Source organism: Theropithecus gelada, chromosome 13 (genome assembly GCF_003255815.1).
Source record: "Theropithecus gelada isolate Dixy chromosome 13, Tgel_1.0, whole genome shotgun sequence".
Classification (NCBI taxonomy): Eukaryota; Metazoa; Chordata; class Mammalia; order Primates; family Cercopithecidae; genus Theropithecus; species Theropithecus gelada.
The window spans coordinates 11,851,773-11,866,461 of record NC_037681.1 but is presented as its reverse complement, the minus strand read 5'-3'; the positions used below and the strand labels follow the sequence as shown (position 1 = coordinate 11,866,461).

General features: G+C 38.0%; 1 protein-coding gene across 2 annotated transcripts in view; it reads left to right on the top strand.

The window, feature by feature from the left end:
- The first annotated feature begins 715 nt into the window (after positions 1-715).
- The window catches only part of MRPS9 (mitochondrial ribosomal protein S9), a 56,913-nt gene continuing 42,939 nt past the window's right edge, over positions 716-14,689 (top strand). For both annotated transcript variants that reach the window (XM_025354885.1, XM_025354884.1), the window contains exons 1-2: positions 716-1,463; positions 11,481-11,660. In XM_025354885.1, the coding sequence (XP_025210670.1) occupies positions 1,329-1,463; positions 11,481-11,660 (315 nt within the window). In that variant the 5' untranslated portion in view covers positions 716-1,328. The remainder of the gene's footprint in view (positions 1,464-11,480; positions 11,661-14,689) is intronic.

The following is a 14,689-nucleotide window of genomic DNA, read 5'->3' as shown; positions in this document are numbered from 1 at the left end:
CTTTACAGATGCATATCCCACCCCTCCAAGGACAGCTTTGCAGGGCCATTTCAAGATATGGCAAAGAAACATGTTTTGGGGTAAAATATTTTGATTTTCTTCCTTGTCTCGTGATGTTATGCCAGAGTCAGGTTGGAAAGTAAGTCACCATATATAGGGTTAAGTAAAACCCATCTGATAAGAATTTATGATTTGTAGGGCATGACTCCCCAAACCCCATAGATAGGAATTTGGGCAGGATAAAAAAATCAGAGTTTAGTCCTCCGACCTCTGCCAATTTCTCATGATATTTTTTGCTAGTCTAAAAGCTAATAACAGAAAGAACAACAGGATGAGCATTTTATACAAGTAAATGTATTCCATTTAAAAGATTTTTATTTATTGTGAAATTATGTCATTCTACCTTTTTAATGTTAAAAAGTTGTTTCGTGAAATGATGGTGATAGTACAGGGTGTTTGCTTGACAACTTTATACGATCTCCGATTTTCTGTGTTTTACTTTTACTGACCCTTCAAATCTAAGTGTTTGTAAACCCTTTTAAAGTGTGTTACTACATCATTTAATATGTGTTTCGTAGAAAGCGCCCTGGGAGTTAACCGTCAGGAGCACGCAAGTTTCAGAAAGCAAGACATACTCATCTCTAACAATTGATCAGTTCTGATTGGCTTTCAAGTAAGGCTTAGTACCAACGCTTAGGTAGCGACGTGCAAAAACGAGAAAGGTAGTGTTTGACCTCACCGGTTTAAGGTTTATCCTGTACAGTTAAGAAACAACGCAGGAAAGTGCCAGTTTGACAGCTGCTGCAGGAGAGTCTTGACTTGGATCCAGAAGAACGTGGAAAGTTAGAGGAGGGGAAAACCCCTACTAGGATAAGACACACAGGAAGCAATGCTTGGAATCCATCTGGGGCCCCGGCCGCCCTGCCAAGGTGGAGGAAGAGCCCGCTCGAGATGCAGCAAGGGGGCTGGGAGGGAAGGGCTGGCTAAAGTGCCACGTGGAAGTGAGCGCCAAAGAGACTAGGAGAGCGTGGAAGTGAGTTCCTAAGAGACAGAATTCAGGACGTGAAGAGAAAGCGGCCGCGATAAACTACCCACTAGCGCTCCTTCTTGAGGGCGACACCAGCCAGGGGTGGAGTCGGATACGGCCCGCGCACTCCATGCACCCAATCAGCGACTTGCAGTCTCGGGTCGCGGGACACGCCCCCCGATCCAAAGGCCCTAGAAGCTCTTGCTCAGGACAGCCTCTGGAGCCCCGCGCCCATTAGCGCCTGCGCCGCCTCTAGGCCCCGCCCCGTCACCCCTGCGGCCCTGGATCTCCCACAGCTAACATGGCGGCCCCCTGTGTGTCCTACGGCGGAGCAGTTTCCTACTGGTTTCTTCTCTGGGGTAGGGGTACCCTCGTCCGGAAGCAAAGCCTCTGGAAAACCGCGGCAGCTGAGTTGCAAACAAATGTCAGATCCCAGGTAAGGCCTGGGAGGACTGGAAGCGGTTTATCTCTGCCGCGCGAGGATGTGGAGCCAGCGCGGACACCCCCCAGCGTCTCGTGCCTTCAGGCAGGGTAGATGTTTAGTGGAGATCTGAGGTTGGGGGTGGGGAGGTGGGTGTTGGCTTGCAGCGGCCGCTCTGGAGATTGTTACTTGTTTTTTCGCGGGTTGCAGCGAGGGGAACTTACCTGCAGGTGGAAGTGGAGCGACCTCTTCTTTCAATTGGCGGCTGAGCTAAAGGTCGGTGCCTAGGTCTGGTGTTGGGTCCAGTCCTGCCCTGCCCTGCTGTCCAGAGAGGAGGAGGGCCGCGCCAGAGAAGAATGATGGGAATTGGATTCCTGCAGGGGCCTGGAAGACAATGGAGAAAGTCACGTTCTGTAGAGGACAGTGACTTTTTAGAAGTGCCTTCAATCTGCGCAATTTCTGTCTTCTTAATTTTCCCGAATCTTTCTCTATGGAAAGATGCAGGCCAGAACTTGTACATTTCGTTTAATCCAGAGGGAAGTGGGGAGTCAACAGCTGGTAGGCTGATGATGCCAATATACTGACATGCGATCTCAGAGGAGGAAAAAGATTTGAGAGGGAAGAAACGAGTTTAGTTTGGGATTATGTTTTAGGCATCTGGGATTTCCAGTAGGTCTATAAATAGGCAAGTCTATAGCTCAGGAGAAGAACTGATTTCGAAGTGCCCTGTTATCTTGTAGATGGTAATTGAGGCCTTGTAAACAAATTAAATTACCTAGGGAGAGTGTACTGAGGAGTAGGCAGAGGGACAGGGCCCTGAAGGACAAATAAGAAATAGGAGGCCCCAAGAGATTGAGAATGAGGGACCAAACAAGCAGGGGAGAAACCAGCCAGTGTGGTATCATGGAAAACAGGTGAATGTTTCAAGGAGGGAGAGTGATAACCAGTACCAATTATTGCAGGGAAATCAAATACCATGCTTTAAAAACTATATTGAAAAAAAAAAACCATCTTTTTATATGTTCTTTGTTTTATATTTTAACCTAGATCAACTAATCCATTCTATCTATTCATGTGGATATTTATTTTTACTTTTTTTCTTACTGGAAAATGTGCTAGAAATTTTTATTTTTTCGTGCATCTCTTTGAGTATATCTTTGCTGTATACACATGATTATGAGAGGGACTGTGTCATACAGAGTATTTTTATTGTTGACATTTAATGTGTGTATTGGGGGATGGCTACCTTTCTGTCCCTCCTAGTATCTATTCTATGCTTTTTCCATGTTCTTATAATCGTGTATAAACATACATGCACAGGTGTACTTTACAAAAAATGGGACCATATTTGATTGCATTTTACTTTTTTGCTTTTCTCTTCTACATATGCAGTATATTGTAAAGTAGAAATCCTTCAGGGTCTCCTATTATGTTTTTAAAAGCATTTTTAACTGCTGCATACTATTCCATGATAAGAATATATAAAAGTTAATGTAACAATTGATGGACTTTTGCTTTGTTTCTACTTTCTTTGCACCAATAAAGTTTCAGTAAACATCTGGTCTAGTTGTTAAGTACTGGTTTAGTAAAATGGATGAAGAATGATTTCTCCTTGTTACTTTAATTTTCATCTCCTTGACCAGTCTTGAAACAACCCCTTTCTCCCATATGGCAGATGTTTACTGAGCACTTTGCCAGGCACTGTGAAGTAAACAATTTAAAGTCGAACAATTACAAGACAGTATCCACCCTTAGCACTCTTAAGGGATGGTCCTGAAATGGCTGAATCCCCAGATTCCTGAATACTACTACAGCATGTGTTTTACCACATGAAGTACAGCTCAGCTATAACTGAAACACTTAGCTGACTCCCCTTTAGATTCTTATGATTGCATACATATACCTAAAGACGTTGATAAAGATTTTTGTTTATCCTGGCACAGAGCTTATCTGTCTTAAATATTAACATTTTTTCACTTCTGCCTACAACATTAATAGTTAGATTTCTCTTGGTAGCCCAAGAGAAGTTTTTTATTATTTTATAAAATAATAAAATAATAAAAATTTTAATCACTTAATGAGTGACAAAACACTATACCTGGTCTTTTGTTTGTTCAAAGTTTAATTTCCTTAATTAGAAAATCTCTTCAGAGGTTACAGCAAACTTGAAGGGTGTAGGAGAACAGAATAATAATAAAGTGCATTTCCTGCAGAGTATTTTTGCATTTTGTTTATATATGTAAATGTATACTAGGTGGTGATATAAACAGTAGATATTACTATGGGTCACAGTTTAAAAAGTTTGAGAAACACTGATTCAAAAAGGAAAAAGAGCGAGTTTTGTTAAGCTATTCCTGGGTTCTCAGTTGAGACCTTCACTAGCAGACTACCTCTTGCATACCAGTCTTGTGGTATGCATGTTTTGTGTCAATACCTCAGTACAATTGCAAATGTCTGAGTGTCCCAAATTTGGGGCGGAAGAGGCAGTCTTACTCATGAATGGCCAAACTTTTCAGATTATATATCCATGAATATCAGGGATCTACAGTGTATTGTGATATTTACAGAGGTATATACAGAAGAGCACAGAAATGATATGCCTGAGTCAGACTAGAGTTTTTGACCAGGTAGAGGATCGTCATGGGCAGCTTCCCCGAGGAAGCAAAGGAAAATAGCGTCTTTAGCAGCAATTAGAAGTTATATGAAAACAGAAAGCTATTCTCTTCAAGGAAGACATAATAGGTGCACAAGGCTATAGAAATGTACTGAGTGATAGTGGGTTTTGTCAGCAACAATTGGTTATAGCATAGGGTTTTGGTGAGAGAATGGTGAGAGACAGGACTGGAAAGTTTGGCAGGAATCAGTATGGTCTGTTTTGCTATGCTTAGGTAGCTGATTTTTTTACCTGTCACAAATGCAAATAGTGTTAGCATTATTATGCGCAGTTGACAGTTCCGTTCTATGCTGTACTACAAAGTTTACCCATGAATTCATAAATCGTCTATCAATGTGGCTAATACAGGAATGCTAATTTGACTTTCTATAATATTTATGATTTTTATAATAAGGAAAAGCAAAAGCAATTGCTATTTTGAGAAGTATTTCTACAACACAATAGGATGCTTCTTAATTATTCTCTACTACTGAACACTTTCCTGGTGCTTAAACATTTAGTTTTTGCCAAGCCAAGATTCCTTTGTTGATTTAGACCATCTGCCAGAGAAGTGATCAATGACATTAAATGGCTTGGTCCTTTGTATTTTGGTTTCACTGTAAACACATTTCTGTCTCTGTCTAAAGTATCTGGTTTTGTTTGTTTTGTTTTGTTTTTTCATCTCCCATGATCCTGGAGGTTATAATAACCTGTATTTATCACAGCATTCTGTTGGTCTACTTTAGTAGGGGCTTCATAAATTTTTTTTGACAAATGGCTAAAAAACGCTTTGGAAAACAAATGGTATAATTGACTTGAATTTGTATCAGATGCTCTATACAGCTCTGTAAATTAGTTATGCCCCCACCCCTAATAATTTTTGAATATATTTATTTTGAATCCCAGTTTATTAGCAATGGAAAAGAAAAACGCTTTGGTAGGATAAGCTATTGCCTTTGAGATCTAATCCTGTCCTTGTAAGCATAGAATTGAGTGTGTTCCTCATTGTTTTAATTACAAAAAATACCTCTACTTTAAAATTTACACTTTCCTTATTTGGCAATTTATAAGTTTCTTATTTAATAAGAGCTTGATAATAAATGCTACTGTCATTCCCACCTCTCTTTCCCTTATAAAACAAGATAAGTAAACTTTCTTGTACTATGCTTCGTTGTTGTAATTAGGATGATGAATGTATCAGTTCTTTATTGCTACATAACTAATTATCCTAAAACTTAGCAGCTTAACCAACAGACATTTGTTTTCTACAGTTTATGTGGGTCAGGGTTCTCCAGGCACACCTTGCTGGGTCCTCTTGCTCAGGGTCTCTGGTAAGGCAACAGTCCAGGTATTGGCTGGGGCTGCAGTCATCTCAAGGCTCCACTGTGGGTGGGGAGAGTCTGCTTCTAGGCTCACTCAGTGTTGTCATTAGCAGGATTTAGATTCTTGCAGGCTGTCAGACTAAAGGCCCCAGGTCCTTGCTGACTGTTGGCCAGAGCCCTCCCTCAGCTCCTGCCACATGTGCCTCTAGGGCAGCTCAGCACATCTGGCTTCCCTCAGGCTGATGAAGAAAAGGTAAGCAAGAGAGCAGAACAGCAGGCGGCAGATTCACTGGGAGCCATCTTGGAAGCTTCCTACAACAGTGGAAAACCCACATATACTTCTTTTCTTGTTATCTCAGTGTCTCTCTCATGTATTTAGGTCTTTCCTCTACGGTTCTGATGTGCAGGCATATATGAGTGCCTATGTGTGTGCACATGTGGGTACATCTGAACACCTGCTGTGTCATTCTTTCTGTCAGATAGGATTATTAGCTTAAAGAAAATTGCATCTTTACTATGTTTTGTTTTCTTATCTCATTATGGCAACATTCTCATTTTAATATCACTCATTTTTTTACAATTTTTTCTGTTAACACTTAATACAGAGCCTGGTCTATAATAATTGCTCAAATTTGTTAAATGAACTAGTAAAGTAGTTTATTTTTAGAATTTTATTCTGCAAAACCAAGCATATAAAAAATAGAATAATATAATGAACTCCACAGATCTGTCAACCAGCTTCAACAATTATTAGTATTTTCCCAGTCTTGTTTTTATTTCTCCCCTCCCACCCCCCAGAGTCATTTAATGTAAACCCCAAACATTCTGTTATTTTACTTATAGGTACTTGAATATGCATCTCTAACAGAAAGGTTTTTTAAAAAAAAAAAAAATAGATTCCTTGCCCCCACCGTATCTAACAGAAAGAACAGTAGTTTCTTATCATCTGTTACCTATTTCATGTTCAAATTTCTCTGAATTGTCCCAATGGTAGCTTTTTATAGTTGGTTTATTTTAATTGGGAGTTAAACAGGGTTTATGCATTTTATTTGATTGATAAGTATATTAAGTGTTTTAATTTATAACAGGTTGTGGAATTAACATAAATGGTAAATTTTGTTTAAATAAGTGGATTTCCTTATTTACTTAACATAGTATCCATTTCCCCTTCATAGTAGCATCCTGATTTCCCCAGGAGGAATTAGTTCTTTTTCATTGGTTATAGTTGAGAAGATCTGGCTATAGTCCGGAATAAATCTGAGACACCTGACTCAAAGTAATCCTATCAGATGTTCCTCTTCTGAGATCCTGAGCATACAGGCAGGACAGCTGGAATACCATTTTGTCTTAATGGACACATTCTGATTGAACCTGCATGGATAACTTTTAGTTGATAGACATCCATTGGACCCTGCCTGCTTTCTTTTCTTTTTTCTTTTTTAAATTTTTATTTATTTTTATTTTTAATTTTTTGAGACAGAGTCTCACTCTGTCACCCAGGCTGGAGTGTGCAGTGGCGCTCTCTCGGCTCACTGCAACCTCCACCTCCCGGGTTCAAGCGATTCTCCTGCCTCAGCCTCCCAAGGAGCTGGGATTACAAGTGCCCACCAGCTCACCTGGCTAATTTTTGTATTTTTATTAGAGACAAGGTTTCACTGTGTTGGCCAGGCCGGTCTCAAACTCCTGAACTCGTGATCTCCTTGGCCTCCCGAAGTGCTGGGATTACAGGTGTGAGCCACTGCACCTGGCCGCAAATTGTTCTTAACAGTGGCAAAGCAAATTCCCTTCAAGAATTCTTGGTGTTTTTAGATAAAGATCTGTTTTTTTCACACTCTTAACCTCACCTTGTTTAAGGGATTATACCAATGAATAATGGACTCCTTTGAATGTAAATATTTTTGTGTGAATTCATTGCTGGAATAATTCTGGACATTTAGTAAACATATTCAATATCCAGATACTGATGCTGTGATAACTTTGTAAATTTAATGTTACAGATTTCCAGAATGTCATACTCTTAAGCAATATGTAGAAATGTCTTTGAAAAAGATCTTAAAGACTTTTTATGAAAAATAGCAAATTAGGGCAATTTTTTAAACCCTTTCTAAATGAACAACAGTGAAAATGTTTATATATATGTTTAAACCTCAATGATGTTAAAAGTAGGAAAGCCGCCACCTTATGTCACAAACTCTGGAGACTATAGACAGATGCAATTTTAAATCAAGTGAAAAACCAAGTCTTCAATAATCAACTCTTTTGCTTGAGAAGATGCTAAACCGTTGTAGGAGCAAAAGGAACAGTGTGGAAGAGACAGCTGAAGAAAATACAAAGGGATATTTACCTAACAAAATGGAAGAATTATTTTACCACAGCTACTTCACATTGTCAAGAACATTTAAAAATCAGTTGAGTGAGGAAGAGCTCTATGAGATAGGATAAGACAAGAAGATGTGATTAAAAGAAACTGTTGAGGCGAGAATTTTGAGGATAGACCAATGATATAAAAAGCTAAAAATGCATAGTGACTGCAGTAAGCAGAATTGACACTGCAGAAAGAGGGAAAAAAGCATAGAGTCAAGATTTCAAAATCATACGGAATGCAGAAACAAGGGATAAGAAATAAGACTAAGAGAAGCTGATCTAAACTGTGGAGAACAGAAGAACAGATAATTGCTGTGGCTGAAAAAGAGAGCTGAATAAGTCAGTCAGAATTCATTGGATATTTATTTTTGAAGTTGATAGGAGTACATTTAAACATTTTATTCAGAGACACATGTATTGTCACTGGTAAAATGAGAGCAAGCTGTATATGGTCCAAATTGCCAGCTCAAAAGCCATAAAAAAGAAAACCCAATTTTTTTTTCCTATAGCAAAAGAGAGAAAATAGGAAGGAAGCATAAAAAATATAAAGATTAAATAAGATGAATGACAAGACAGAATAGCTGTTAAACCCCATGTGACTTGGGTATTCTCATCTACTAAAATCTCAGACTGGGTTAAAAAAAAAAAACCTAAAATTGTCTAAAACTTAAATGAAAAAGATGGGCAGTGATATTCCAGGGAAATGTAAATAGGAGGTAGAAAGGGTTACAATATTATGACCCAACAGAGTTGAAGAAAAAAAAATATTACATAGGAGTAGAAAACTTTGTAATGCTGAACGGTACAATCTACCCTAAGATATAACTCTGTGGAACTAAATAGCACATTGAATAGACCACTGAAACATACAAAAGAAACCAACCATAGGGAAAGAAAATTGACAAAAGATTACAGACATTGTATGAATATAGATTCCTGTCTGTTTGGAATTATTCTCCTGGCTCACTAGTAATGAGAATTTTCTCTTAGTATGAATGGATACTTAAAATTTTTTTCTCTAGTTTCTTTCTTTCTTTCTTTCTTTTTTTTTGGGGGGGAGACAGAGTCTCCCTCTGTTGCCCAGGCTGGAGTGCAGTGGCGTGATCTTGGCTCACTGCAACCTCTGCCTCCCTGGTTCAAGCAATTCTACTGCCTCAGCTTCCTGGGTAGCTGGGATAACAGGCACCCACCACCACACCCTGCTAATTTTTGTGATTTTTTGTAGAGATGGGGTCTCACAATGTTGGCCAGGCTGGTCTCAAACTCCTGACCTCAAGTGATCCACCCACCTCGGCCTCCCAAAGTGCTAGAATTACAGGCACGAGCCACCGTATGTAGCCGTCTCTAATTTCTTTCTTACAGTTTTCCTGTCTTTACAACCACTGCATCACAGTTCTTTGAATATGTGGTATTCCATCTGTTAAACCTACCACCTTTTGGTCTCAGCAGACCATCCTCTATTTCACAGAGAAAATAGTGGGCGTAAGACATAAGTAACCTTGCCTTTCTGCCTACCTTCCCTCACCTACAAACAATTTGTTTCATTACTAGTAGAAGACTGTTTTTTGTCCTAGCACTAATGCTTGCCATTTTTTTCTGCTTCTCTTTGAGCGTCAACCTCATGTCTCAGGTATGGATTATTAACAGACCTGTATCTGAAGCTCAGGTCTGTCCATGCTCACACCCACAAGGCCACCTGCCTCCTGGACATCTGTCTTCCTGGGATGTCCATCAATATCTCACACACATTCTCAAATCTGAACGCATCACTTTCCTCCCTGATCTTGCTCCTCGTCTGGAATCCCTTCAGTGAGAGGAGCCATATGCTCCAGGAGGCACACTTCTCCTCCTGAGGGCTGTGGTTGGTGATTGGCAGGGAGTGTGGTTGTAGTGACCTGAAAGAAAGTCTTTGTGGGTTCACCTGTATTAAGATTGTTTTAGCTGTGAACAAAAACATTTTGTCATGTTATGTATAAAAACCAGCAATATAATCATCCTTTTGGCAATGGAACATTTGGGAGAATTATCTCTACTATGTGATTGCTACTTTTCGGCCCCCTAATCACACCTTTGCTATGATTCTTGAGGTAGAAAGATAATTTCTCTTCACTTTGAATATGTGAAGCAACATTCTCCATTGCCTAAAGAAGACGTAGACGCATAAAGAACACATTTTAAAATCCCCTGGAAAACAGTAAAAACGTGAGATGGGAACCACTATGGTGGGGAGTTGGTGCTGGTGGTGCTGGCCTGTGGCAAGGGGAGCAGGGGTGTACAGACAGGCTGTGCCTGTAAAAGAAGGGACCATGCATTAGCCAGTTGTGGTCATGCTTTTACTCATTGACGGCAACACTGTATCTTCACAAAGCATTGTAAGAAATGATAATGATTGGCTAGTAGTATGTTTTAGAAGGATGTGATCTCTTAAGTAAAAATAAACTCAAGTTTCAGATAATTTTGAATTGCCCTTTTCTTACTCATTAAAGAGTAAGAAGAAACTATATTTTTACTATCTTAATTCGGAAGAGTTTAAAAACATACATTTTTTTCATTAATTGGGTATTGTTACATTTCTGCTGTATTTTTTCTTGTATTTTCTAGTGTAACTTTAGTGACAAATTACTGTAGAGGCATCTGAATTTATTTAGGATTCTTGGAAGGGAAGGGGATGGAGATAGGAGGGATGGTGCCGGTGAATGATGTCTGCCTGAGTGAGATTTATGTTTATGAAAAAGGAAGTGAGTGGATTGCTAAGATTGTGGTTTTAAAGCCTGAATATTGCTTTAAGAGTGTTTAGAATTGTTGGGGCCAGGATGAAGGTTGAGAAGTACAGGTTTAAGATCTTAAGAAAAGCCAGGACCAGAAAGATCTGTTCTAGTTATTTCCAGCTACCGGATGCAGCTGAATGGCATTTGAAAACATTTTTCTCGTTCTTTAGCATCTTTGATTGAAGGCGAAATCTTAATGCCTTTGAGGGAAATTCCTAGTACCACAGCATAAAAGGACCAGCAGCAGCAAGTGTGATATAATTACTGATGCCTTTAAAAGATATGCGAGCCCTTATTTCTGCAGTTAGCATGTTGAACCAAATTAATAATAATAAATCTTCCCAATGTTTAGTCAAGCAATTTTTTCTTTTTATCACTTTATTATAAGGACCATGGAATAAAGTCTTAAGCTAAGCCAAAAGATGGTTAAAGATAGGCCGGATTTTTACCCACAAGTAAGGTGAATACCCGCAGTGTAAGGTGCTCTTCCCCAGGCCATGCCATTTGCTCTCATGTTTTCTGCTTGCAGGTTTCTGGTGCATCGGTATTTGCTTTTTTAAGGGAGTGGCCTTTTACTCTTTATCCCATGTGCCAAATATCAAAACTCACTGACATTGACCAATCATTATCAAAAGTGGATGTTTAAAAGAGATCAGGAGGTAGCATACCACTTACAGGTATTTTTGGTTTTAATGTATTGAAATGCTAGTAGCTTAAACTACATTGTAAGCAAGCTTTTGAGCAGGGGACAGATTCTAACAACTTTTTTAGCAGACCTTTTAAACTTTTTTTTTGGACTCTTGTCACTTGAATACCATAATAAAAAAAGACAATTACTCGCATATATTATTTTATTTAAGGACAGTGCCCTAGAAGATCACAGTCTAATTTATTTTCTTTTCTTTCCGTCTGTATTTTCTGTTAGATATTAAGGCTAAGACATACTGCAGTTAGAACAACAAAGAAAAATGTTCCCGCCTCAAAACGTGAAACTTACACAGAGGATTTTATTAAAAAGCAGATTGAAGAGTTCAACATAGGAAAGAGACATTTAGCCAACATGATGGGAGAAGATCCAGAGACTTTCACTCAAGAAGATATTGATGTAAGTACAGTTACTCTGTTGGAAAAGTAATTGCTGTAGAGTTTTAGATATTAAAAGCACTTTTCTTCATGAGCCCCTTAGCTCTGTGTTTTAATCAAGCTGTCAGAATAAAGAAAAATGCTGCTATCCATTGCAAGTTGGAGCCACAGTTTAAAAGACAAATGTGCAGGATTTACATAGTATGGTGAGTTTTAGGTGTTACCTAGAAATGAGTCTATAAATGCTCATACACTATTGGGAAATGTTTAACCTATTGTGTAGTCTTAGACTCAGCTTTCTTACAAAATGATAAAACAGATGATAATGAAAATAGAGTCAAATTTATATCAAGTCCTATAAGTAAACCTTGGCCTAGTGTTTTTGTCAACTTAAATATATATCTGAATTTTCAAAATGGGGGCATAGTCTAAGTGATTTGAAAATTAGGATCAGAATTCTATTCACTCTTGAATTATTATATTCCTGATAAAAGCAATAATTGTCGATAGTATTTTTGCTGGACATCCTAGAGTAGCTAGCAAAGGAAGTTGAATTTAACAACTTCGAATCTTGTCCTTATTTTTAAAAAGTAACATCTAATATCCCATGATGTTTTATATTTAACCGTAGAACAACAACTTTGTATAGATAATAACATTCTTATATGATTTTAATATTATTTTTAGTCATTTTGTGCACTTTAGTTTAATTTCAATCTTTTTGTATACCTTTCCTATTTATAAATGGTACTGAAGTATCAGTTTCAGGCCCCAGAGCAACATTTTTTATTCAACCAGAAGGATTTCTTTCTTTCTTTTTTTTTTTTTTTTTTTGGAGACGGAGTCTTGCTCTGTTGCCCAGGCTAGAGTGCAGTGGCACAATCTTGGCTCACTGCAACCTTTGCCTCCCGGGTTCAAGCAATTCTCCTGCCTCAGCCTCCTGAGTAGCTGGGCTTACAGGCATGTGCCACCACACCCAGCTAATTTTTGTATTTTTAGTACAGATGGGGTTTCAACATGTTGGTCAGGCTGGTCTTGAACTCCTGACCTCTGGTGATCCACCCACCTCAGCCTCCCAAAGTGTTGGAATTACAGGCATTAGCCACTGGGCCTGGTCCAGAAGGATTTCTTATTGCTCTTCTAGGTTACGTGATTTGTAGTTAGGGATTTTGTAGCTGCTGTCCTCTTTTTGAATTTTATGGTAATCTGGACAATATTGGGGTATATTATCTGTGAAGAGATGCTATTCTTCAGTTGTGTATAAAATATGAGATGTTAGATATTACTTTTTAAAAATTAGAACAAGGTTCAAAGTTCTTAAATTTAAGTTCCTTTGCTAGCTATCCTGGGACATTTAGCAAAAAAAAAAATTATTGACCGTTACTGCTTTTATCAGGAATGTAATAATTGAAGAGTGCAACAGGAATAGAATTCAGGCGCTAATTTTCAAATCACCTAGAACATAGACTCTCTAGACTCTAGGTTTGCCTACCCCAGACTTTCATATAAGTAGAATCATATAGTATTTGGTCTTTAGTAACTGGCTTCTTTCACTTAGCACAATGTTTTCATGTTTATCTACATTGTGGCATGTGTCATTACTTCATTCCTTTTTAATACTGAATAGTTTTTGATTGTATGGATATACCACATTTTACAAATTCAGTCATCAGTTGATGGGCATTTGGGTTTCCATTTTTGGTTATGAATAATGCTACCATGAATGTGCATGCTGTAAAGTTCTTGTGCAGACGTATGTTTTTATTTCTGTTATGTATATACCTTAGAAACCATTGCTAATCGAAGGTCATGAAAATTCACTCCTATATTTTCTTCTACTAGTTTTGTAGTTTTAGCTCTTAACATTTAGGTGTTTGATCCATTTTAAGGTTATTTTTGTGTGTGATATGAGGCAGGGGTCTAGCTTTGTTCTTTTACATGTGGACATTCAGTTGTTACAGCATCATTTGTTGGAAAGACTATTTTTTCCCATTGAATTATTTTGTCACTCATATTGAATATCAGTGTAACTATAGGGTTTATTTCTGGACCCTATTTTATTCCATTGATCTATACATTTATCCTTATGCCAGTACCACTTTGTCTTGATTACTGTAGCTTTATAGTAAGTTTTGAAATTGGGAAGTGTAAGTACTCTTCTTTCCTTCTTGCTTTTCAAGATTATTTTGGTTGTTCTTTGCTCCTTGAATTTTCATATGAAATTTTAGGATCAGCTTGTCAGTTCCTGCAAGGAGCCACCTAAGATTTGGATAGGGATTGTACTGAATCTCTAGATTGATTTTGAGAGTACTCCCATCTTTATGTTAATTAAGTCTTCTGATCTCTGAACATGGAGTGTCCTTCTATAGATACAGATCCTCTTTAATTTCTCAGTGATGTTTTGTAGTTTTCAGAGTCTAAATTTGGCACTTTTTTGTTAAATTTATTCCTAAGTATTAATGCCTTAGAAACTTCTCTGTTGTAAATAGAATTGTTCTCTTTTATAATATTTTTGGGTTTCGTATTGCAACTGAATACAGTTGATTTTTGTTTATTTTTGATTTTAAATCTACACCCTTGCTGAACGTACTAATTCTCATAGTTCTTAGTGAATTCCTTGGGATTTTCTAAATACAGGATATAGCAAGATAGCCCATATATAGAAGGGTGTAGCAGGATATCCCATATATTTATGAATCCCAAAGAATCCACTAAAAACTACGAGAATTAGTAGGATATTTCACCTGCAAATGGAAATAGTTTTACTTCATTTTTCCTAATCTGGATACCTCTATTTCTTTTTCTTACCTAATTGCCTTGGCTTAGAACCTCTAACAATGTTGAGTAGAAATGGCAAGAGTGGGCATCCTAATTTTGTTCCTGATCTTGGGGAAAAGCATTCAGTCATTCACCATTAAATATGATGTTGGCTGTGGGTTTTTCATGGATGCTCTATCAGATTCAGTAAGTTTTTTTCCATACCTAGTTTGTTGAACTTTTTTGTTGTTGTGGTTAGTGTTTTTGTCACGAAATGGTATTGGATATTGTCAG